Source organism: Rana temporaria, chromosome 7 (assembly GCF_905171775.1).
Source record: "Rana temporaria chromosome 7, aRanTem1.1, whole genome shotgun sequence".
NCBI lineage: Eukaryota > Metazoa > Chordata > Amphibia > Anura > Ranidae > Rana > Rana temporaria.
Genome location: NC_053495.1, coordinates 10240799 through 10266202, shown reverse-complemented (window position 1 = coordinate 10266202; position 25404 = coordinate 10240799). Strand labels below are relative to the sequence as shown.

The window sequence follows — 25404 nt, the reverse complement described above, 5'->3', positions numbered from 1 at the left end:
AGACTGCCCCCCCTGTGTATCTATCACTCTCAGTACCATCATGGGGGCCCCCAATTTCAGGGCAGTGTGGGCTCAAGGAACAGCTGCTTTGGGGAAAGTGTAGGGGCCCCCCATGCAGCTGGGTCCCCTGGGCAGTGCCCAAGTGTGCCCTCTCATTAAGACATCCCTGATCAAGAAGCCCAGGAAACGCCTCCAGATTTAACAAACAAACTACACAGATCCACGCTGATTGTATTATACAAAAGACGTTTTATTACTCAGATTTAATTTTAAAAAAATTGAATATTAAAATAGATAAAGAAATTCCGCGTAACAAAATAATTTATGTACAAAATATAAAAAGGTCAAATACAAAAAAGTTACAAAGACGAGACAATTGCCCTCGAGACGCACAGCGACCGTTCCTTTATTCCAATCCAAGTCTGTCCTTGTTCTCCCAGAGCCAGTCGTGGTAATTATTCAGCTTGTGGTCCTCCGGCTGAACCTGAAAAATGATAATGGATAATACAAGTTTAATGTCAATGTATAGAGATGGAGTCTTCTCAAAGGGACCTGAATTCACAAAGTAAAGACTTCCTCCTATATTATAGAGAACATCCAGAAATGTTAATTGTGCCCAACAGGCCAAATTGTCTGGAATTCCTTCTGCACCCCGAGCGCAACGCGCGCCTGAACTCTGCACCCTGGGCGCAACGCGCGCCTGAACTCTGCACCCTGGGCGCAACGCGCGCCTGAACTCTGCACCCAACACACTCCTGAACTCTGCACCCAACACACTCCTGAACTCTGCACCCAACACACTCCTGAACTCTGCACCCAACACACTCCTGAACTCTGCACCCAACACACTCCTGAACTCTGCACCCAACACACTCCTGAACCCTGCACCCAACACGCGCCTGAACTCTGCACCCTGGACGTAACGCGCTCCTGAGCCCTGCACCCAACGCGCGCCTGAACTCTGCACCCAACGCGCGCCTGAACTCTGCACCCTGGGCGCAACGCGCGCCTGAACCCTGGGCGCAACGCGCGCCTGAACTCTGCACCCAGGGCGCAACGCGCGCCTGAACTCTGCACCCTGGGCGCAACGCGCGCCTGAACTCTGCACCCTGGGCGCAACGCGCGCCTGAACTCTGCACCCTGGGCGCAACGCGCGCCTGAACTCTGCACCCTGGGCGCAACGCGCGCCTGAACTCTGCACCCAACACACTCCTGAACTCTGCACCCAACACACTCCTGAACTCTGCACCCAACACACTCCTGAACCCTGCACCCAACACACTCCTGAACTCTGCACCCTGGACGTAACGCGTTCCTGAGCCCTGCACCCAACGCGCGCCTGAACCCTGCACCCAACGCCCGCCTGAACCCTGCACCCAACGCCCGCCTGAACCCTGCACCCAACGCCCGCCTGAACTCTGCACCCAACGCCCGCCTGAACCCTGCACCCAACGCCCGCCTGAACTCTGCACCCAACGCCCGCCTGAACTCTGCACCCAACGCCCGCCTGAACTCTGCACCCAACGCCCGCCTGAACTCTGCACCCAACGCCCGCCTGAACCCTGCACCCAACGCCCGCCTGAACCCTGCACCCAACGTCCGCCTGAACTCTGCACCCAACGCCCGCCTGAACCCTGCACCCAACGCCCGCCTGAACCCTGCACCCAACGCCCGCCTGAACTCTGCACCCAACGCCCGCCTGAACTCCGCACCCAACGCCCGCCTGAACTCTGCACCCAACGCCCGCCTGAACCCTGCACCCGCCTGAACCCTGCACCCAACACGCAGAGTTCCGGAGTAACAACACTATTTCCCTGTCCCCCATTTGTACACCTGCATTGTCACCCTTTTACACGGGCTGCTGATAGAGACTACAAGTGGCTGTTTCCAAACACATTATGCAAGCGTGGACCACCGTTGTCACCCTCCGTAAACCCAATCTGAGAAATGCCAAGCAGTCATCACTGGAGTACATGTCGTCAGGATGTGGCAGCAAAGAGGGTGCAGAAGATCAGCAGAGCCGATATGAAAGTGTGAGAAAAAATATACCTCTTTCCACTCATTGACACAGAAGATCCGATACGAATCATTTCCATATTTTCCAATTCCGTGGAGTTCAATCGGATAACGCCACTTTTTTGCGAGATACTCTTCTGCAGAACAAAAGAAAAACACAGTCATTAAAGTCTTACTGAACCCAGGAGCCTGCAGTCACTATATCCGATCTCCCACAGTACACAGAACGATTCACTCGGAGCCGTTCGGAAATACTCTGAAACACTCCGTTCACGAGTGTTTCTGAGGTTTTCCAATCGGTCTCCGAGTATTTATGAGTCTCTCCGGCGCCCCCCCACCTCTTGCCACATGCAGTATTGCATGCAACAGAAGTCAATGTGGAACTAATTATCTATGGCCCAGATTCTCAAAGGGTTTACGACGGCGCAGCGCCATGTACGCCGTCGTAAATCCTAATCTGGCCCGTCGTATCTATGCGCCTGATTCTTAGAATCAGTTACGCATAGATATCCATTAGATCCGACGCCGTCGGATCTTAACTGCAATTTTTTTTTTTGCCCGCTAGGTGGCGCTTCCGTCGATTTTCCCGTCGATTATGCAAATTAGCTAGATACGCGAATTCCCGAACGTACGCGCGGCCGACGCAGTAAAGTTACGACGTTTACGTTAGGCTTTTCCCGGCGTAAAGTTGCCCCTGGGTCTATGAGGCGCAGTCAATGTTAAGTATGGCCGTCGTTCCCGCGTCGAAGATTTATAAATTTACGTCGTTTGCGTAAGTCGTCCGTGAATGGTGCTGGACGTAATTTACGCCCACGTCGAAACCAATGACATTTTTGCGACGTCATTTAGAGCAATGCACGCTGGGATTTTTTAGGGACGGCGCATGCGCAGTTCGTTCGGCGCGGGGACGCGCTTCATTTAAATGATACGCGCCCCCTACCCGCCGAATTTGAATTCCGCCGGGTGATTTACTCAAAGCAAGTGCTTTGTGAATAAAGCACTTGCCTGAAAAACTTGCGGCGGCGTAACGTAAATCAGATACGTTACGCCCGCCCATTTTAACGCCGATCTACGAGAATCTGCCCCTTAGTTTCCATTGACTTGTATGGGGAAACTCGCTTTGATATGCAAGTGCTTTGGATTACAAGCATTCTCCTGCAATGGATTATCCTCGTAATCCGAGGTTCCACTGTACTTTAGTAAATATACACTGCTAAATACCTTTTCTCATCAGCAGTATATGGCAGTCTTGTGACTTCTATCATTGTCTGGTTAACTACTTGCCGACCAGCCGCCGGCGAAGCGGGCACTAGGGGCGCGTGCGCGCCGGCGGAGGTGCGCACGCACACCCTCCGCTCGTCCCTGACTCCCGCGCTCGTGCCCAGCGTGCACGATTACCGCCAGGCACCCGCGATTGCTTGTTACAGACCGGGAGCTGTGTATGTAAACACACAGCTCCCGGTCCTGTCAGGGAGAGAAATGCTGATCTTCTGTTCATACAATGTATGAACAGCGATCAGTCATTTCCCCATGTCAGTCCACCCCCCTACAGTTAGAACACACCCAGGGAACATAATTAACTCCTTCCTCGCCCCCTAGTGTTAACCCCTTCACTGCCAGTGGCATTTTTATAGTAATCAATGCATTTTTATAGCACTGATCGCTATAAAAATGCCAATGGTCCCAAAAATGTGTCAAAAGTGTCCGAAGTGTCCGCCATAATGTCGCAGTACCGAAAAAAAAAAAAAAAAAAACACGCTGATCGCCACCATTACTAGTAAAAAAAAAAAAAATATGAATAAAAATGCCATAAAACTACCCCCTATTTTGCGCAAACCAAACGTTTATTGCGATTTTTTTTTACGAAAAATAGGTAGAAGAATACGTATCGGCCTAAACTGAGGAAAAAAATAGTTTTTTTTATATATTTTTGGGGGATATTTATTATAGCAAAAAGTAAAAAATATTTTCTTTTTTTCAAAATTGTCGCTCTATCTTTGTTTATAGCGCAAAAACTAAAAACCGCAGAGGTGATCAAATACCACCAAAAGAAAGCTCTATTTGTGGGGAAAAGGACGCAAATGTTGTTTGGGAGCCACGTCGCACGACCGTGCAATTGTCAGTTAAAGCGACGCAGTGCCGAATCGCAAAAAGTGCTCTGGTCTTTGACCAGCAATATGGTCCGGGGGTTAAGTGGTTAAAGCTTGTAGGAGGAGTTTTCATTCTCCTCTGACTGTCCTATGAGGCTGTATCACCCCTGACCCTCTGCCTTGATAATGCTGATTGGCCCTGTGCTGATCACATGCACTCTCCCCCACAAAAAAAAAAAAAAAAACTATCAATACACACCAAATTGAGCATGACTCCATAGCTCTGTTGTATCAGAAGATGGATTGGGGACAGTGGAAGAAGGGGAGGATCAGAGAAGACAGGATCAAACAGCCTTGTTACACAATGCAGAGGGTTAACCCCTTAGGTTCCACAGTGAGTATAACAAGCATGCTTTACTGCTTTATACAGACTGGTTTTACTGTTGTGGAATTAGTAACACTTTAAATATTCTAGGAGTAAAAAGCGGAAATTTATTCTGCGTTCTCTTTTTTCCTTCCCCGGTCCCCCCCCCCCCCCCTAACCAGCAAGGAAAATTCAATCTGAAGAATGGGCTCTTGTGCCTCCATCCCCCTCCTTGTACCCAGGCTGTATGCATACCCGAGAACCTCACAATGGTTTTTGCTCGTAGTTCATAGAGTCCGAGGGGCTGCAGCATGTCCGCCATGTCCTTCCAGTCCGCCGCCCGGGCGACCTCCGCACCGGGGTACTTCTCCAGGAAGCTCCACAGGACCGGGATCGCCATCTTCCCTGTAGAGTAGAGTTCAAGCTGATACAACATTCAGTGTAAGCAGTTTAAGTACCTGAATTATCCTTGGCATCCACCACTTGCAATGCCCTGTGCGGCAAAGCTCAGACTGGGAGAGGGATAAGCAGGACTGAGACATAATGAGGTGTGCTGAATCTGGGTGAACCTGACCAAGTGCTTTAACATTCCGGAAGCTCTGTGTTGCCGGTTGCAGTAGGGATCTGAGGTGTGAAGGTGCAGGAATTGGGGTGATCTGAGGGGTGAAGGAATTGGGGTGATCTGAGGGGTGAAGGTGCAGGAATTGGGGTGATCTGAGGTGTGAAGGAATTGGGTTGATCCTGAGGGGTGAAGGTGCAGGAATTGGGGTGATCTGAGGTGTGAAGGAATTGGGTTGATCCTGAGGGGTGAAGGTGCAGGAATTGGGGTGATCTGAGGGGTGAAGGTGCAGGAATTGGGGTGATCTGAGGGGTGAAGGTGCAGGAATTGGGGTGATCTGAGGGGTGAAGGAATTGGGGTGATCTGAGGGGTGAAGGAATTGGGGTGATCTGAGGGGTGAAGGAATTGGGGTGATCTGAGGGGTGAAGGAATTGGGGTGATCTGAGGGGTGAAGGAATTGGGGTGATCTGAGGGGTGAAGATGAAGAAATTGGGGTGATCTGAGCCTCTGACGCAATGATGCAAACAAAATCCCGCGTTTTACTCACCGGAGGTCTTATTCAGGAAGATAGTGGCAATGAGAAGCTTCCATGGGTCGTGGAAAAGAGTCTCTTGAACTAAATTAAAGGGCGAGCGAGGAGGGGTCCATTTTGAGAAAGCTTTTCGCCTTGGGGGTTCCGGCGCTGCAAACAGAGAACAAAATACATCAATAAAAACAACAAAAAAGAGTCACAAAAAAATACTCTTTGTTCTGAATGGAGATTGTGTGAAAAAATTGGTAAACTATCAGAATCTTCAAAATCGGGTACTGTACTCACCCCACCCCCTTCCCTCCCTCAATTAACATGATATGAAAGAAAGAAAGAAAGAAAGAAAGAAAGAAAGAAAGAAAGAAAGAAAGAAAGAAAGAAAGAAAGAAAGACAATTTTTTTTAAAAAAAAGGAAGGAAAGAAAGAAAGAAAGAAAGAAAGAAAGAGAGAAAGAAAGAGAGAAAGAAAGCAAAAGAAAAGTAAATAAAATAAAGAAAAAAAGAAGAAAGAAAGAAAAAAAGAAAGAAAGAAAGAAAATGAAAAGAAAGAAAGAAAGAAAGAAAGAAAGAAAATGAAAAGAAAGAAAGAAAGAAAGAAAGAAAGAAAGAAAATGAAAAGAAAGAAAGAAAGAAAGAAAGAAAAGAAAAGAAAAGAAAAGAAAGAAAGAAAAGAAAAGAAAAAGAAAGAAAGAAAGCAAAAGAAAAATAAATAAAATAAAAGAAAAATAAAAAAGAAGAAAGAAAACAGAAAAGAAAAAAAGAAAGAAAAAAGAAAGAATGAAAAAGGAAACAAAAAGAAAAAAAGAAAGCAAAAGAAAAATAAATAAAATATATAAGAAATAAAAAAAGAAGAAAGAAAACAGAAAAGAAAAAAAGTAAAAAGAAAGAATAGAAAAAAAAGAAAGGAAAGAAAGAAAGCAAAAGAAAAAAAGACAGCAAAAAAAAATAAAAATAAAAGAAAAATAAAAAGAAAGAAACAAAGAAAAAATTAAGAAAAAGAAAAAGAAAGAAAGAAAAAAGAAGAAGAAAGAAAAAAGGAAAGAGAAAAAAAAGAAAGAAAATAAAAAAGGAAAGAGAAAAAAAGAAAGAAATAAAAAGAAATAAAAGAAAGAAAGAAAATGAAAAGAAAGGAAGGAAAGAAAGAAAGAAAGAAAAAAAGGAAGGAAAGAAAGAAAGCAAGCAAAAGAAAAAGGAATAAAAGAAAAGAAAAAAAGAAGAAAGAAAGAAAAGAAAAAGAAAAAAAAAAAAAAAAGAAAGAAAAAAACAGAAAAAAGAAAGAAAATGAAAAGAAAGAATGAAAAAAAGAAAAAGGTAAGACAGAAAGAAAAGTTTTGAAATACTTTCGGTACAGGCCTCATATTCCTCTGCAGATGTTGCAGTCTATGATTTTTGGATTGTCTGCTTGACATTTACTATTGTTCTGGATCTTTCTTGAAAATAAATAAAAGCCAGTTATTAATACAAGAATTGATGAGCTACACAAACCATCTCTCGTGGCTTTCTTGGAGAAGTAGTGGCTGGTCTTTCTTTTTTCCACCTGCGATCTTGTGATAGAATCTAAAATAAAGACATAGTACACAACAAGTCATGCACTGGCTGATAGACAACTGGACTTACACACCAAGATCGTACAGTCCATTCATATTCATTACTTAGGGGTTCCCTGGAATAGTGTTGTTTGGTGTAGAACAGTGGTTTCCAAACAGCGGCCCATGGGCCGGGCTATTGCCTTTATCTGGCCCTTAGGGAACAATTCCTGAACTGTGGGGCACAATTCCTTCCACTGACACCAAATGATGGGGCATTATATCTTCCACTGACATCAGTGATTGGGCACTATTCCTTCCACTGACACCAATGATAGGGCACAATCCTCCCACTGACACCAAATGATGGGGCACCATTCCTCCTATTAATACGAATAATGGGACACCATGCCTTCGAATGACACCAATGTTTGGGCGCTATTCCTCCTCCTACACACCACAGGCGCTATATGGAATATTTTGTACTCCCACTGGATCTTTCTGGATCCCAGATTTCTAGATAAGAGATGATATAATTACCCTTCGACTTCCCAGAAGACGTTAGTAAGTTGTCATTGCTTGTATTGCTGGCCATCTGATTAATCTCGGCTTCAGTCTGCTGCTCCGGTGGCAGTGTGGATGTCCGATCTTCTGCGTCTTCTGTGACTGGCATTGGGTCACAGAGGTCTGTGGGATCTTCGACCTTAATACAGTCAATCTGCCGGTGTGAGTTCTGTAATTTACATTCACTAAATGTGTCCGTTTCACTCGATTCTTCTTTCTTGGGCTTTTTCAAAACCGTGTTCTTTCTCTTGTGTTTCCTCGTTTTTATTGCCATCTCTGGTTTAGTGGAAGAATATTTTCTTGGACGTTTTATTCTGGCGACAGTCCTCAAGGCTTTTTCTGATCCTTTTCTGTGGCTCCTGACTCTCTTACGGCCAACACATTTCATTGTCGGCGTTCTGTCATTCTCATCCTCAATAAATGGATCTTCTTCTGTGTTTTGTGTATCTTCAGGGCGGCCAACCGCACGGTCTTCAAGAAGGCCAACCGCACGGTCTTCAAGAAGGCCAACCGCACGGTCTTCGGGAAGGCCAACCGCACGATCTTCAAGAAGGCCAACCGCACGATCTTCAAGAAGGCCAACCGCACGGTCTTCAAGAAGGCCAACCGCACGGTCTTCAAGAAGGCCAACCGCACGGTCTTCAAGAAGGCCAACCGCACGGTCTTCGGGAAGGCCAACCGCACGATCTTCGGGAAGGCCAACCGCACGATCTTCAAGAAGGCCAACCGCACGGTCTTCAAGAAGGCCAACCGCACGGTCTTCAAGAAGGCCAACCGCACGGTCTTCAAGAAGGCCAACTGCACGGTCTTCAAGAAGGCCAACCGCACGGTCTTCGGGAAGGCCAACCGCACGGTCTTCGGGACGGCCAACCGCACGGTCTTCAGCACAATCTTTATGTTCTTCCTGCGCACCGCTCAGGGTGGCTGATCTGTTTCCATTATCCGTATTAATGAATTTTGTGACAATCCTTTTCCTGTGCCTTTGTTGTTGAGAAGGAACCGAGAAGTCAAAATCTTCCAGTTTTATCTCAGGGTGGTTGGTGTTCAGATATTTTTCTAGAGCAGTTTTTGATCGCAGCTTGGTTCCTGCAGGGCTATGAAAAAAAGAGGAAAGGGAAGGATTTATGCTTTACACTTTCTAAACCCAAAATGAAGGTTAAAGCATTGTAACATATATTGAGAAACAACAGAGTCATTACCATATGTATGTGTATAAAGTACACTGACATCTAGTGAGAGTTCCCAGTATTGCAGCCAATAAACCAATCAACCCAATAAGCAATTTGGTATGTCCCGTTGTGTATCACAATTACTATGGTTACGTTTATATAAAAAAAAACTCTTCTTTCCCCTCTTTTTATTCCATATTTGTATTTAAAAAAAAAAAAGTGGGAAGACCCGGGAACCATGGGGGCCACCACCGGTGGGTCTGGCCCTGGTGGTAGTTGGGGGGATGGGTGCACTGGCGATAGTGGTGGGTTGGGGGGGGGGGGGGGGGAGGCACTGCGCCACCCACTCTGTGAAAGTGATGTGCCGCATAAGTGGGAGAGCCCGGTAAGAGTGGGCGAACCTGGGAACCATGGGGGGCAACCACAAGTAGGTCTGGCAGTGGTGGTGGGCGGGGTGGGCGCACTGCGCCACCAAGTCTGTGAAAGTAAAGTGCAGCATAAGTGGGAGAGCCCCGGGAACAATGGGGGCCGGCGGTGGGTTGGGGGGGGGGGGTGTACCGCATAAGTGGAAGAGCCCAGTAATAGTGGGAGAACCCGGGAACCATGGGGGCCGCCACCGGTGGGTCTGGCGCTGGTGGTGGGCGAGGGGGATGGGTGCACTGGAGATAGTGGTGGGTTGGGGGGGGCGGGTGTGCACTGAGCTGCCCACTCTGTGAAAGTGATGTGCCGCATAAGTGGGAGAGCCCGGTAAGAGTGGGCGAACCTGGGAACCATGGGGGGGCAACCACCAGTGGGTCTGGCGGTGGTGGTGGGCGGGGTGGGTGCACTGCGCCACCAAGTCTGTTAAAGTAAAGCGCCGCATAAGTGGGAGAGCCCCGGGAACCATGGGGACCGGTGGTGGGTTTGAGGGGGGGGGGGGTGCACCACATAAGTGGGAGAGCCCGGTAATAATGGGAGAACCAGGGAGCCATGGGGGCCGCCACCGGTGGGTCTGGCGCTGGTGGTGGGTGGGGGGGGGGGTGGGTGCACTGCGCCGCCCACTCTGTGAAAGTGATGCTTAGCATAAGTGGGAGAGCCTGGTAAAAGTGGGTGAACCCGGGAACCATGGGGGTCTGTCTGTCGGTGGTGGTGGGCGCACTGCGCCACCAACTCTGTGAAAGTGATGTGCTGCATAAGTGGGAGAGCCCGGTAAGAGTGGGCGAACCTGGGAACCGCCACCGGTGTGTCTGGTCGGTGGTGGTGGGCAGGGTGGGTGCACTGCGCCGCCAACTCTGTGAAAGCGACGCACCGCATAAGTGGGAGAGCCTGGCAAATATGGGGGCCGCCAACGTTGGGACTGGCGGGGTGCACTGTGCCACCCACTACTCTGTGGCAGTGAACGAGCAAATAATCCAAATGTGGGTGGAATGTGCAAACATTATATAGGTCACCCACCTTATAAAATACACGTCGTGCCTCCCCGCCGTTTTCCCCGTTTTTCTCTGTGTAACGATCTTTCTCCAGCCCTCAGGAAGTGTTTCGGGGACGCGGGAAGTTCCATCTTCTGAGGGATCGTCCTTCTGTGATTCTTCATCCTCATACAATGGTTGTGAGATGTCCAGAGGCTCCGCCTTTATACTACAAGGAAAAAATAAAAACACACATAGATACATTGGGAGTCTATTCATAAAACATTCATTGAATGGATGTCGCCGCACTTTTATAAATAGATTAACCCCTTCATGCCTACAAGTCTTAAAATCCGTATTTTTTTGCTAGAAAATTACTAAGAACCCCCAAACATATATATATATATATATATATATATATATATATATATATATATATATATATATATACACACACACACACACACACACACACATACATATATATATACACATACATACATATACACATACATACATACATACATATATATATATATATATATATATATATATATGGTCTCCGCTTAAAAAAAAAATATATTATATATATATATATATATATATATATATATATGTATGTATGTATGTGTATATGTATGTATGTGTATATATATATGGTCTCCGCTTAAAAAAAAAATATATTATATATATATATATATATATATATATATATATATATATATATATATATATATATATATATATATATATATATATATATATATTTATTTTTTTTATTTTTTTTAAGCGGAGACCCTAGCAAATAAAATGGCGATCGTTGCAATATTTTTATGTCACGCAGTATTTGCGCAAGCGATCTTTCAAATGCAGTTTTTTTTGGAAGGAAAATAAATTTCATGATTTAAAAAAAAAAAGTAAAGTTAGCCCAATTTTTTTGTAGAACGTGAAAGATGATGTTACGCCGAGTAAATAGATACCCAACACGTCACGCTTTAAAATTGCGCACGTTCATGGAATGGCAACAAACTGCAATATTTTAAAAAAAATCTCCATAGGCAACGCTTTAACATTTTTTATCATTAGAGTTACAGAGGAGGTCTTGCGCTAGAACTATTGCTCTAACGTTTCTATAAAAATCTTAAAATTATTATAAAAAACAACATCTTAAAAAAAAAAATAATAATAATAATAATAAAAAAAAAAGGTTTAAGCTAAAAAAAACTTTAAAAAGATAAAAGCATTAAAAAATGGTTTAAAAATCAATACAACTTTAATAAAAACAAACACAAAAATAAAAACAAACATTTGTAAAACAAACAAAAAAAAAAAAAATGGAAGATAAATACATTAAAAAAAAAAATGTTAAAAAATGTAATTATAACTAAAGGCAAAACTTTTTCTTTAGCTTTGGATGGAGTGGGGAGTTTTTATTGCGCTCTGTGAATCCTACCCCCCCCCCCCCCCCCCGCTGGAGAGATTCATCCTATTTGTCATGTTTACCATTTACATTCAAAGTGAATGGGGGTCCCCAAGCAGGGATTTCCTCTAACTTCCTGTTTGACTATGGGACAGGAAATGAATGTAAATCTCCCCAATGGGACACAGATGGCAAAAACAAACTTTACATGGATTATACCCCTCCCTTGCTCCATCCAAAATGGAAAAAAAAAAAAAAGTTTTGCCTATAGTTCTACCTTCAATTTAAAATAATAATAATATAACATTTTTTTTTTTAAATAACAAAACCTTCAAACAAATGAATAAAAAATTCATGAAAAAATTAATAAAAAATGAAAGATAAAATTAAAAAAAAAATAACATCTTCAAAAAGATGATAAAAAAAGTTAAAACTGAACATTAAAAAAAAAAAAAAATAATTGTGTGTATATATATATATATATATATATATATATATATATATATATATATATATATATATATATAAAAGAAAGATAAAAACCAATAAAAATAATATCTTCAACATTTTTTATTAATTAAGATTTAAATTATCAAAAAATAAAAAAGTTTTAAAAAAAAATGTAAAATGTTTAACAACACGAATAAAAACATTTCAAAATAAAAAATAAATGCAAAAAATTTAAAAATATTGAGTAATGAAAACAGCCGCGTCGTCACGTCTCTGCGCTCTCTTTTGGTGACGGTCACACCAGCGCCAGGTTGTTCCGTTCTGTAGCCTCTCGGGCTCCCAATATTTATTTGAGCAATTTTCATTAATTTAACAATTCTGCCACATTGGCGCACCAATTCACCTGCGGGGGGGGGGGGGGGGGGTCACAGTTCCCCCGACACCGCCCTCCCCCGGTGTGGCGATAACTGTCAGGTATGCACGCCCTCCGCGACAGTTACATGATGACGTGTGCGGAGTCATGTGATCACCGCGTCTCCAATCACAAGGAGGGACAAACTGCCAGGATGATTATTTATAGAATCCAAACTGAAAGTTTATTTTTTTATACAGATAGAAGTAGGAAGTAAACAATCAGAACACACAGATAACTGTCACTTCTGATAACTGTCACTCCTGATCATAATTGTCACTTCTGATAACTGTCACTTCTGATAACTGTCACTCCTATTCTGTTATTATACAGATCACTGGCACATACCATTATGGAAGGAGGGTGGGGGGGACTTTATCGTCTCTAATAACATTTCCTGGATATCCGGTCTGGTCTAACTCGGTAACTGGAAGTCTGATCCCCTCCCCCCTCGGCAGGTCATTTTTTGTAGTTACCTGTCCAGTATAGATCCCGTCGCCATGCTGTCACGTGACTCAGATGACGGAAACGTACCGGGCGGCGCATGCTCAGTGTACGGGTTCTCTCCGCGCATGTGCCGGGCCATACTGTCAGCGTCAGGGGGCGGGGTTGTGGGGATGGTAATGAGCTTTGAGTTGTTGTGGTGACCGGAGGAGCGGCGGGTGAGGACTCGGTGATACCGGAGACATGAGGGCCGTCCCGACCTGGGTGGATAAAGTCCATGACAGGGACAAAGTGGAGCAATGGTAAGGAGGCCTAAGGGGTGTGCATGGCAACCAAGAGCTGGGGGCCACAGTATGCATAGCAACCAGGAGATTGGGACCACAGTTTGCATAGCAACCAGGATCTGGGGGGCCCGCTGCACATAGCAACCATGAGCTGACGTCCCCAGTGTACATAGCAACCAGGAGCTGGGGGGGGGCACAGTGTGTATAGGGGGGGCACGGCGTGTATACGGTGCAAAAGAGCTGGGGGGCACAGTGTTTTTTAGGAGCCGGGGGGGCACAGTGTGTATAGGAGCTGGGGGGGGCACAGTGTGTACAGGAGCCAGGGGGGCACGGCGTGTATAGGAGCCAGGGGGGCACAGCGTGTACAGGAGCCGGGGGGCACAGCGTGTATAGGAGCCGGGGGGGGGGGGCACAGCGTTTATAGGAGCCGGGGGGCACAACGTGTATAGAGCCCGGGGGGGCACAACGTGTATAGAGCCCGGGGGGGCACAACGTGTATAGAGCCCGGGGGGGCACAGTGTGTATGGGAGCTGGGGGGGGGGGCACAGTGTGTATGGGAGCTGGGGGGGGGGGCACAGTGTGTATGGGAGCTGGGGGGGGGCACAGTGTGTATAGGAGCTGGGGGGGGGGCACAGTGTGTATAGGAGCCGGGGGGGCACAGTGTGTATAGGAGCGGGGGGGGGGGCACAGTGTGTATAGGAGCCAGGGGGGGGGCACAGTGTGTATAGGAGCCAGGGGGGGGCACAGTGTGTATTGGAGCCGGGGGGGGGCACAGTGTGTATAGGGCACAGTGTGTATAGGACCCGGGGGGGCACAGTGTGTATGGGAGCCGGGGGGGGGGGGGGCACAGTGCGTATAGGAGCCGGGGGGGCACAGTGTGTATAGGAGCCGGGGGGGGGTACAGTGTGTATAGGAGCCGGGGGGGGGGCACAGTGTGTATAGGAGCCAGGGGGGGGGGGGGGCACAGTGTGTATAGGAGCCAGGGGGGGGCACAGTGTGTTTAGGAGCGGGGGGGGCACAGTGTGTATAGGAGTGGGGGGGGCACAGTGTGTATAGGAGCCCGGGGGGGTGCACAGTGTGTATAGGAGCGGGGGGGGGGCACAGTGTGTATAGGAGCGGGGGGGGCACAGTGTGTATAGGAGCGGGGGGGGCACAGTGTGTATAGGAGCCTGGGGGGGGGGAACAGTGTGTTTAGGAGCGGGGGGGGCACAGTGTGTATAGGAGCCCGGGGGGGGGGGGGGGGAAGTGTGTATAGGAGCGGGGGGCACAGTGTGTATAGGAGCGGGGGGGGCACAGTGTGTATAGGAGCCGGGGGGCACAGCGTGTATAGGAGCCGGGGGGGGGGGGGGGCACAGCGTTTTATAGGAGCCGGGGGGCACAACGTGTATAGAGCCCGGGGGGGCACAACGTGTATAGAGCCCGGGGGGGCACAACGTGTATAGAGCCCGGGGGGGCACAGTGTGTATGGGAGCTGGGGGGGGGGGCACAGTGTGTATGGGAGCTGGGGGGGGGGCACAGTGTGTATGGGAGCTGGGGGGGGGCACAGTGTGTATAGGAGCTGGGGGGGGGCACAGTGTGTATAGGAGCCGGGGGGGGGGCACAGTGTGTATAGGAGCTGGGGGGGGGGCACAGTGTGTATAGGAGCCAGGGGGGGGGGCACAGTGTGTATAGGAGCCAGGGGGGGGCACAGTGTGTATTGGAGCCGGGGGGGGGGCACAGTGTGTATAGGGCACAGTGTGTATAGGACCCGGGGGGGGCACAGTGTGTATGGGAGCCGGGGGGGGGGGGGGGGGCACAGTGCGTATAGGAGCCGGGGGGGCACAGTGTGTATAGGAGCCGGGGGGGGGTACAGTGTGTATAGGAGCCGGGGGGGGGGCACAGTGTGTATAGGAGCCAGGGGGGGGGGGCACAGTGTGTATAGGAGCCAGGGGGGGGCACAGTGTGTTTAGGAGCGGGGGGGGCACAGTGTGTATAGGAGTGGGGGGGCACAGTGTGTATAGGAGCCCGGGGGGGTGCACAGTGTGTATAGGAGCGGGGGGGGGCACAGTGTGTATAGGAGCGGGGGGGGCACAGTGTGTATAGGAGCGGGGGGGCACAGTGTGTATAGGAGCCGGGGGGGGGGGAACAGTGTGTTTAGGAGCGGGGGGGGCACAGTGTGTATAGGAGCCCGGGGGGGGGGGGGGAAGTGTGTATAGGAGTGGGGGGCACAGTGTGTATAGGAGCGGGGGGGGCACAGTGTGTATAGGAGCCGGGGGGGCACAGTGTGTTTAGGAGCGGGGGGCACAGTGTGTATAGGAGTGGGGGGGGCACAGTGTGTTTAGGAGCGGGGGGCACAGTGTGTATAGGAGCCCGGGGGGGGGGGGGGGAGTGTGTATAGGAGCGGGGGGGGGGCAGTTACTAAAATGACTTCAGTGATATTTGGATAACCAGCAGGAACTGTTTCTGAATAAAATCTTTTTGTGATATTGGATCAGTGGTGTCTTTTATTTTATTTTTTAATTTTTATATTGTGAGAATGAGATTAACAAGAACAATGGCCGCAACATTTAGCCAATCAAGTCCAATCGGGAAGGACGATGTCTTTTTATTTGATACAAATATACTTCATGCAATATTTTTATTTCTTTCAGATTCTACTTTGTAATAAATTTGCTTATCAGTGTTTAAAATTTCTACCCAGCTCTTCAATAATTCATCTTCATCTCTCTATTCCTCCTCCAGTATCTTTGATTTGGCGTTCAAACCTGACGGGACGCAGCTGATCGTGGCCGCGGGAAATAAAGTTCTGGTAGGTGATGATGTCATGGATATCGTCCTGACAGTAATAATAAGATGACGGTGTTCCCTGGAATGTACAATATGTTACAGATTATCTCCAGCTTGTGGTGAAGTTTAAACACTTCAGCTTTGGAAAGGTTTTACCCCCCCCCCCCCCCTTCGTGACCAGGCCAATTTTTTGCTATTCAACATTTCACTACTTTAACTGGCGATTGCGCGGTCATGCAACACTGTACGCAAATTAAATTGATATCCTTTTTGACGGTAATTGATCACCACTGGGGTTTTTATTTTTTATTACATAAATGAAGAAATCCAATTCTCCCCCACTGTAATATCCACATCTCCCCCCCCCCCCCCCCCCCCCCACTGTAATAGCCACATCCCCCCCCCCCACTGTAATATCCACATCTCCCCCACCCACTGTAATAGCCACATCCCCCCTCCCACTGTAATAGCCACATCCCCCCTCCCACTGTAATAGCCACATCCCCCCCCCCCCCCACTGTAATATCCACATCTCCCCACTAATATTCACATCTTCCCTACTTCAGTGGCGTTACTAGGGTTGGTGTCACCCTGTGCAAAAAAAAAAAATGGAGACACCCCACCTTAGTGAAGACGCTCCCCAGCAGTACACCCCCTCAGTGCAGACACCCCCCAGTAGTACAGACAGTACCCCCCCTCTCAGTGCAGACACCCCCCCCCTCTCAGTACAGACAGTAACCCCCCGTAGTACAGACAGTAACTCCCCAGTAGTACAGACACCCCCCATCAGCATGACTCCCAGCGGTGTGTGTGTCCCACGAGTGCGGGCTCCTCCTCCTCTGTTGGTGTAAACAGAGAGGAGGCCTTTCCTAATGCTATGGCCGCGGCGGCAATCCACAGATCACATAGTGTGCCGATCCGAAGGGGGTGACCCGTTCGGATCATGGATCAACGATGATCTGTTGCACCACTAATATATGTATTTTTGCTATTTACGCTAACATACCCTTGCTGGAAGGGTCACTAACTGACACTGGCATCAATAGTAAAATTAATGTGACACAGCCAAAATCATTGGCTGAAACCGCAGCTGCCAAACTTGTTCTGTGTCCAAGCACAGCAGGGGGCGCGCATGCACGTGCCCCCCAAGCCCGGAAGAAGCCTGATCATGTACATAATCGTGCCTGCAACCGCCGCCCGCTCGCAGTATATTTACTGTGAGTGGTCAGCAGGCAGGTAAATAGTTTATTTGGACCAAGCTGGTCAGAACAAAATAGGTTGGGACCAAACCAGTGGCGGCCCCGTCCATTAAGGGCCGCCAGACGCCTGCCCCTCTCTCCATGCCACCCCCCTATATGCAATGGATAGATTCACGCATTGCATGAATCTATCCACAGCCGCCACGGCCACCCCCTATTCATGCGTCCGGGCCCTTTCAGGGCACCGGGAGGATGAATTACAGCAGCCAGGTTTTTTTTTTTTTAAGTACCTGATTAGAGCCAGAGGCTCCAATAGGCTTCAATATAGGGTGGACTCGGGTCGCAGAGAATGCACTCCGATCCCACCCAAGTGTGTTACAACAGCAAATTAATATTCTCTGTTGAAACACCGATCCTCAATCCGGGCAATCAGAAACGGGTGTAAGACCTGTTTTCCAATTACCGAAAAGAGAAGACTCCCGATTGGCCGAGGAGGAGGGAGGAAAATGGAAGCCGCCGCCGCTATTCCCTGTGATAACCTGTGGAGAACAGGAGGCCGCCAACAAGCAGGGGAAGCCGCCGGTGATGGGGTAAGTGCGACTGACCGACGGGGGGGGGGGGGTTTGTCATATTGTTTGCTGCGCCCCCAAAAAAACATTTCCCCGGCTGCCACTGGACCACACGCTGTCCAGCCATCCACAGAGAGGAAAGGGGGGTGAAAGTGCCCAGTAGGCAAGTGGTTAATTGGTTTGGCTATTGGACAGAAAGTGAAGGGAAAATCTGACAGGTTACTCAAAATCCAAAATGACCAAAAATAAATAAATGTTGCCCATATTTTTACTATATATATGCTGACGTTGGATGGATCTTCAGGTAAATTAAGATTTTATTTTTCATGACATTTTTTGTTGTATTTGCAGGTCTATGACACATCGGATGGAACCTTACTTCAGCCATTAAAGGGCCATAAGGATATGGTATATTGTGTGGCGTATGCCAAAGATGGTAAATAACCAGATGATTTCATAATAATATATATATATAATTTTTTTTTTTTTTTATTATTATTATTTAAAGTCCAACTCCAGGAAAAAAAGGTAAATTACTCACCGTATTCCAGGCTCTGGCAATCCCCTCATCTCTCTTCTCCAGGCTATGGGCAGGCCATCGGCATCTTACATTTCAGGACTATTAGTCCTACATAGGGATGAGCTCAGGCATATACAAGTCCTAGTCTGAACCCAGCTGAGCTAGCTTGTCAAGAAGCTGGGAATACCCATGGCACAGATGATTGGCCCAGTACAGGTGACAGTTTCCTGGTGGGCTCCCTCAGTTGGGTTTGGACTTGACTCTGAACACGCCTAAGCTCATTCCTAGCCCTGCATTGTATGCGACGGAGGTCCGCGTGTGACCACAGGCCAGATCAGCATAGAGAGAAGGCTGCGGGGGGAACAGTCACACAGATGGAGAGAGCTTGGTGGAGCCAGGTCATTTCTTAGACCTAAGGTGGTTCTAAAGCGTTAAAGTGGTTGTAAACCTTTTTAAAAAAAATTATATTTTATTTTTTATATAAAAATAACAAACATGTTATACTTACCTGCTCTGTGTAATGGTTTTTAACAGAGCAGCCCCAATCCTCCTCTTCTGGGGTCCCCTGCCTGCACTCCAGGTGCCTTCTCTTCACCCGGCGCCCCCATGGAAAGCCTCCTATCAGTTTTTTTTTTTTTTTTTTTTTTTTTTTTTTACAATGCTTTCTTTTTTGGGAGTGGATGGTGTCTTTTTTTTTTATATTTTTTTTTTTAATTTTTTTTACAATTTTAACCTTTTTTACATATTTTTATTTATTTTCACCAGCCCTGTTGGGTGTCTTTGGTGAGATATCAGGGGTTTAGACCCCCGACATCTCCCTGCTACGCTGAGGACAGAGGGGATCTGCCCACCGGACCGTATCATTTATTCACAGTTTACTGTTATCTTCCACTGCGGTTCAATGAACTGTGAGCTGGTGAGCATTCTCCTAGTTTTATTGCTTCTTCTTAGACTTCAGCAACTGTCTGCCAGTAAGGATCCTGGCATTGAAATTGCGATCTGCTGATTGCAGGTGCAATGCTTTAACCACTTAAGGACCACCTCCTGCAGATATACGTCGGCAGAATGGCATGGCTGGGCACACGCACGTACCTGTACGTCCTCTTTAAGTGCCCAGCCGTGGCGCCCGCGACCCGGTCCCAAGCTCCGCGGCCGGGGGACCTGATCGCCGCTGGAGTCCCGCGATCGGTCCCCGGAGCTGAAGAATGGGGAGAGCTGTGTATAAACGCAGCTTCCCCCTTCTTCACAGTGGCGCTGTCATTGATCGTGTGTTCCCTGATATAGTTCCCTAATTAAGGTCACACTTAACCCCTTCAGCGCCCCCTAGTGGTTAACTCCCAAACTGCAATTGTAATTTTCACAGTAATCAATGCATTTTTAATGCATTTTTTGCTGTGAAAATGACAATGGTCCCAAAAATGTGTCAAAATTGTTCAATAATAATGTCGCAGTCACGAAAAAAATCGCTGATCGCCGCCATTAGGAGTAAAAAAAAAAAATAATAAAAATGCAATAAAACTATCCCCTATTTTGTAAACGCTATAAATCGATAAACGCTTATTGGGGTTTTTTTCTTTTACCAAAAATAGGTAGGAGAATACGCATCGGCCTAAACTGAGGATATATATTTTTGGGGGATATTTATTATAGCAAAAAGTAAAAAATATAGTTTTTTTTTCAAAATTGTCGTTTTTTTTGTTTATAGCGCAAAAAATAAAAACTGCAGAGGTGATCAAATACCGCCAAAAGAAAGCTTTATTTGTGGGAAAAAAAGGACACCAATTATGTTTGGGAGCCACGTCGCACGACCGCGCAATTGTCAGTTAAAGCGACGCAGTGCCGAATCGCAAAACCTGGCCGGGTCCTTTACCTGCCTAAAGGTCCGGGGCTTAAGTGGTTAAAGGCTGCAGAGTAAAAAAAATCACATTTTGTACCTGCATAAATATGTGCAATTATTATTATTATTATTATTATTATTAATAATAATATCTAATTTTTTTTTTTATTTCTTTTTTTCAAAAGGTGAATATAGCTTTTATGTGTACAGTAATTGTAATAATAGTCAACAAATAAGCTTTAAAATCAGTGCCTAGAGCAATATAATTATTTATTATTATTTTTTAACACTTTCTTCTTGTGATTATAGGTAAGAGGTTTGCCTCGGGATCTGCTGATAAAAGTGTCATCATATGGACCTCCAAACTGGAAGGCATTTTGAAATACACGTAAGTGATTGTAAATCCAAAAAAAAAACAAAAAAAAAAAACCCCTGTAAGACAAAAGCATAATGAGTCTACTGAATATTTTGAACCCCAAGAATTGTCTGTTGGGTACATTTTGGGAGTCTAATGCTCTCCACATGCTAAGAGACTGCTAATGTATACTATGGGCTGGATTCAGGTACATCCGCGCATTTTTACGGCGGCGCAGCGTATCGTATTTACGCTACGCCGCCGTAAGTCAGTGAGGCAAGTGCTGTATTCACAAAGCACTTGCCTCCTAAGTTACGGCGGCGTAGCGTAAATGGGGCCGGCGTAAGCGCGCGTAATTCAAATAAGGTTGAGGGGGCGTGTTTTATGTTAATTATTGGTGACCCGACGTGATTGACGTTTTCCCCGAACGCCGCATGTCGGCCCCCGAAGCAGATCTGTTTATCTCAATATTCAATAAATATATCTTAAAAAAAAAAAAAAACATGTCCTTCAATTATTAGGCACAATGACTCCATCCAGTGCGTCTCCTACAATCCTGTTACCCACCAGCTGGCCTCCTGCTCCTCCAGTGACTTTGGTGAGTTTTTTTTTTTTCTTTCTCAGTCTTGTGGTTCTCTGGAAGAAACGATCTATCATATTGTCTTCTCCTCCTATCTGTTAGGGTTGTGGTCTCCCGAACAGAAGTCTGTGTCTAAACACAAAGTGAGCAGTAAAATCACCTGCTGCAGGTAAATCAGATTTGCATTTATTTGTATTTGGTGTTTGTAAGATCAGAGTGAATACTTTTCATTGGTGTTGTAGACTAAAGACGGGTACACACTATTCGTTTTTTAGTTTTAAGGCTATTGCCGAAACGCGTCAAGGCTATTGTTTTACTGTCGCTCTGATATACCAATAAACGATACTTCAAGGACTTCAGTTTTGCTGGCTCTTCTTACTATTTATGACGTTGGAGTGTGATGAGCCTCGGCACCTGTGAGTGGATCTGGTGTATGGATTGGGTTGTCCATGCAGAGAGCACGTTCTCGTTCTCTCCCGTTTTCTCTCTCTCTCGTTCTCTCTCGTTTTCTCTCTCTCTCGTTCTCTCTCGTTTTCTCTCTCTCTCGTTCTCTCTCTCTCGTTCTCGTTCTCTCTCTCTCTCTCTCTCTCTCTCTCGTTCTCTCTCTCTCGTTCTCTCTCTCGTTCTCTCTCGTTCTCTCTCTCTCTCTCTCTCTCGTTCTCTCTCTCGTTCTCTCTCGTTCTCTCTCGTTCTCTCTCTCTCTCTCTCTCTCTCTCGTTCTCTCTCTCTCTCTCTCTCTCTCTCTCTCTCTCTCTCTCTCTCTCTCTCTCTCTCTCTCTCTCTCGTTCTCTCGTTCTTTCTCTTTCTCTCTCTCTCTCTCTCTCTCTCGTTCTCTCGTTCTCTCTCTCTCTCTCTCGTTCTCTCTCTCTCGTTCTCTCTCTCTCGTTCTCTCTCTCTCGTTCTCTCGTTCTCTCTCTCTCTCTCTCTCTCTCTCTCGTTCTCTCTCTCTCTCTCGTTCTCTCTCTCTCTCGTTCTCTCTCTCTCTCGTTCTCTCTCTCGTTCTCTCTCTCTCTCTCTCTCTCTCGTTCTCTCTCTCTCTCGTTCTCTCTCTCTCTCGTTCTCTCTCTCGTTCTCTCTCTCTCTCTCTCTCGTTCTCTCTCTCTCTCTCTCTCGTTCTCTCTCTCTCTCTCTCTCTCGTTCTCTCTCTCTCTCGTTCTCTCTCTCTCTCGTTCTCTCTCTCTCTCGTTCTCTCTCTCTCTCGTTCTCTCTCTCTCTCGTTCTCTCTCTCTCTCTCTCTCTCGTTCTCGTTCTCTCTCTCTCTCTCTCTCTCGTTCTCTCTCTCTCTCGTTCTCTCTCTCTCTCGTTCTCTCTCTCGTTCTCTCTTTCTCTCTTTTTCTCTCTTTCTCTCTTTCTCTCTTTCTCGTCATCTCCTTCAGCTTCGGTCAGAGCCGCTGTTCTAACTATGCAAAGTTAGTATAGCGATTACCCCTGCTGAGGTATTGTGTTTTGACTGGGGGATGTCCCCCCCCCCCCCCCCCCCCCCCCCCACAACAACACCATGGGACTTGAACAACTGCTGGTTTTTCAGCATGCACGTCCGACAGACTGTCGTACACACGGGCCAAATGTCAGCCGTTTGTTTTGTTTTTTGGACCGGCAAATGTCTCCCGACATTCGGCCCATGTGTGCCTGGCTTAAAGCGGAGTTCCACCCAAAAATTTAACTTCTGCTTTTCGGAATTCTCCCCCCTTTCAGTGTCACATTTGGCACCTTCCAGTATCGCCGCAGTATCCGCTGTGATCCACGCCATGTCCGCCTCCCTCCCCCCCCCCCCGCTGTCTTCTGGGAGACACACACATGTCCCAGAAGACAGCCAGGACCAGTGAGATAGCACAGTGCTATCAAGGTGCCGCAAGGCTTCACCTTCTGATTCCCTTACCGATGATGGCGGCGCCTCCACCTGAGAGCCGAGGGACAGATCTGCTTTGGGGGCAAACATCGCGGCTGCCCAGGACAGGTAAGTGTCCATATATTAAAAGTCAGCAGCTGCAGTATTTGTAGCTGCCGACTTTTAATTATTTAGATGCAAATTTCTTTCCTTCCACCTTGGGAAGATTTGAGCTGTCTATCTCTGGCTTTAGTGCCATATAGAAAGGTAGTGCTCGTGTGTGGAGACTTGATATAGTTTGGGTGCACTTTCTAAGTTAAACTTTTATCTGTTATGTCACTTTAGGTTATCAGAGAACATAGCTTGTTGTAATTCTACATAACTTATTTTGTTACTAGCTGGACAAATGATGGCCAGTACCTTGCACTGGGGATGTTTAATGGTGTAGTGAGCATCAGAAACAAGAACGGAGAGGAGAAGGTAAAGATTGAACGTCCTGGAGGAACGCTGTCCCCTGTATGGTCCATATGCTGGAATCCTTCCAAGTGAGTCTTCCTCATCCAAATAATCTGTGCAATGTGACTTTCTGACTCGGGCCTTCCTTTGCTAGGGAACTACAAGTGCCAGCACAACTTCCTGCATTTAGCTGTTGGCTCTGGTTGACCCCCCCCCCCCCCCCCCTAGTCCTGGTTGGGCCTATGCTTTCTTTGCACGGTCTATAAGCTTAGTAGTGATATTGTAGATATGGACAGACGCTAGTCATATAAATCACACACTGATGTCTGTTCGGTGAAATATCATATTTGAAGACTTGGGCCCAGATTCTCAAAGGGCTTGCGACGGCGCAACGCAATGTACGCCGTCGTAGGTCCTAATCTGGGCCGTCGTATCTATGCGCCTGATTCTTAGAATCAGTTACGCATAGATATCCATTAGATCCGACAGGCGTAAGTCTCTTACGCTGTCGGATCTTAAATGCATTTTTTTTTTCGCCGCTAGGTGTCGCCTCCGTCGTTTTCCCCGTCGAGTATGCAAAATACGCGAATACCCGAATGTACGCGCGGTCGACGCAGTGAAGTTACGATGTTTACGTTAAATTTGCGACGCGTAAAGTTGCCCCTGCTATATGAGGGGCAACCAATGTTAAGTATGGCCGTCGTTCCCGCGTCGAAATTTAAAAATTTACGTTGTTTGCGTAAGTCGTCCGTTCACGTCGAAACCAATGACGTCCTTGCGACGTCATTTAGCGCAATGCACGTCCGGAAATTTTAGGGACGGCGCATGCGCAGTACGTTCGGCGCGGGAACGAGCCTAATTTAAATGTTCTACGCCCCCTACCCGGCTCATTTGAATTAGGCGGGCTTGCGCCGGGGGATTTACGCTACGCCGCCGCAACTTTACAGGCAAGTTCTTTGTGAATAAAGCACTTGCCTGTAAAACTTGCGGCGGCGTAACGTAAATGACATGCGTTACGCCGCCGCAGTTTTACGCCCATCTACGAGAATCTGGGCCTAGGTGTAACAGAATTCTCAGTCCTAAAATTATTGTCAATTAAACTCCAGGAATTGGGCCTCGTTCACACCATGATGCAGAGACGTCAGTTTTTCTGCATGCGTTTTACAAGGGCACCAAAAACTATTCTTTATGTGTCCTGTTCACACCACAACGTGCAGATTTTAAAATTAATGTATTTTATATTAAAAGGGAAAGTGTAAAAATAGAAAAAAATTTAAGCACACATGTCCCCACGTGCTCGCATACGTATAGGTCGCGGCAACATTAGTAAACGCTGTTTGATCCACACATGTGAGGTATTCCTGCGAACGTTGGAGCGAGAGCAACAATTCTAGCCCAAGACCTCCTGTGTAACACTAACGGTCAGGGGTTAACACCGTTTACGATATTCCATTCCACCAACTCAAGACAGCTTTTCCGACACTCCACAATCCAGCAGACACGATCCATATGGATTTTCCCAGAATAACGAGACAAGCTCTGTTCTCTGGTTCCAAACGAATGAATACTTTAATGGTAAACTCAGCTTGTTATATACAGTTAGAAACCAAATCTGGACAATGACTCAACTCCACCCACAACATGACACAAGGAACTTCAATACACATTCCGTTAGATAATGACATTCAGATGAGCTAATTACTAATCATTACCCAGACGTTCTGACTTCCCGATAAGTTATTCTCACCTGCTACATACTACACATTCCTTTAGTAAACATAATTGACATGCTAATCCACTACACCTGAAAGGTCAGACATCTGACCTTTCAGACTGCCAACACATATCTATCATCAATCGAACTTTCACACAATACAGTGTCATTAGCATCACACAATGAGAGGTCCTTCAGAAGCCAGACTTAATTAGCACAATAGAATGCAATTACAGCAAGCTTTCATCACTACAGCCAGGTAGCTGGAGGCGATTAACATCTAAACAGTAGCAGACTTAATTAGCACCTCAACAGTCTATGTTCCACATTGAAGGAGACACTCTCCTATTGACCTGTTGTGGTCAG

General features: G+C 46.8%; 2 protein-coding genes across 3 annotated transcripts in view; one reads left to right on the top strand and one right to left on the bottom strand.

The window, feature by feature from the left end:
* Positions 1-232: 232 nt before the first annotated feature.
* MBD4 (methyl-CpG binding domain 4, DNA glycosylase) lies at positions 233-13064 on the bottom strand. Its single transcript, XM_040358862.1, has 8 exons — positions 12963-13064; positions 10251-10433; positions 7624-8741; positions 7043-7114; positions 5577-5711; positions 4726-4875; positions 2050-2153; positions 233-484 (listed from the first exon to the last, which is right to left on the bottom strand). Exons 1-8 carry the CDS (start codon positions 12986-12988, stop codon positions 407-409), a joined length of 1866 nt encoding a protein of 621 aa, XP_040214796.1. The 5' UTR covers positions 12989-13064; the 3' UTR covers positions 233-406.
* Positions 13065-13067: 3 nt separating this feature from the next.
* Positions 13068-25404, top strand: part of IFT122 (intraflagellar transport 122) — an 82293-nt gene continuing 69956 nt past the window's right edge. For both annotated transcript variants that reach the window (XM_040358861.1, XM_040358860.1), the window contains exons 1-7: positions 13068-13232; positions 15936-16002; positions 18100-18184; positions 20415-20493; positions 20982-21058; positions 21143-21209; positions 23267-23413. In XM_040358861.1, coding sequence (XP_040214795.1) covers positions 13174-13232; positions 15936-16002; positions 18100-18184; positions 20415-20493; positions 20982-21058; positions 21143-21209; positions 23267-23413 — 581 coding nt within the window. In that variant the 5' untranslated portion in view covers positions 13068-13173. The remainder of the gene's footprint in view (positions 13233-15935; positions 16003-18099; positions 18185-20414; positions 20494-20981; positions 21059-21142; positions 21210-23266; positions 23414-25404) is intronic.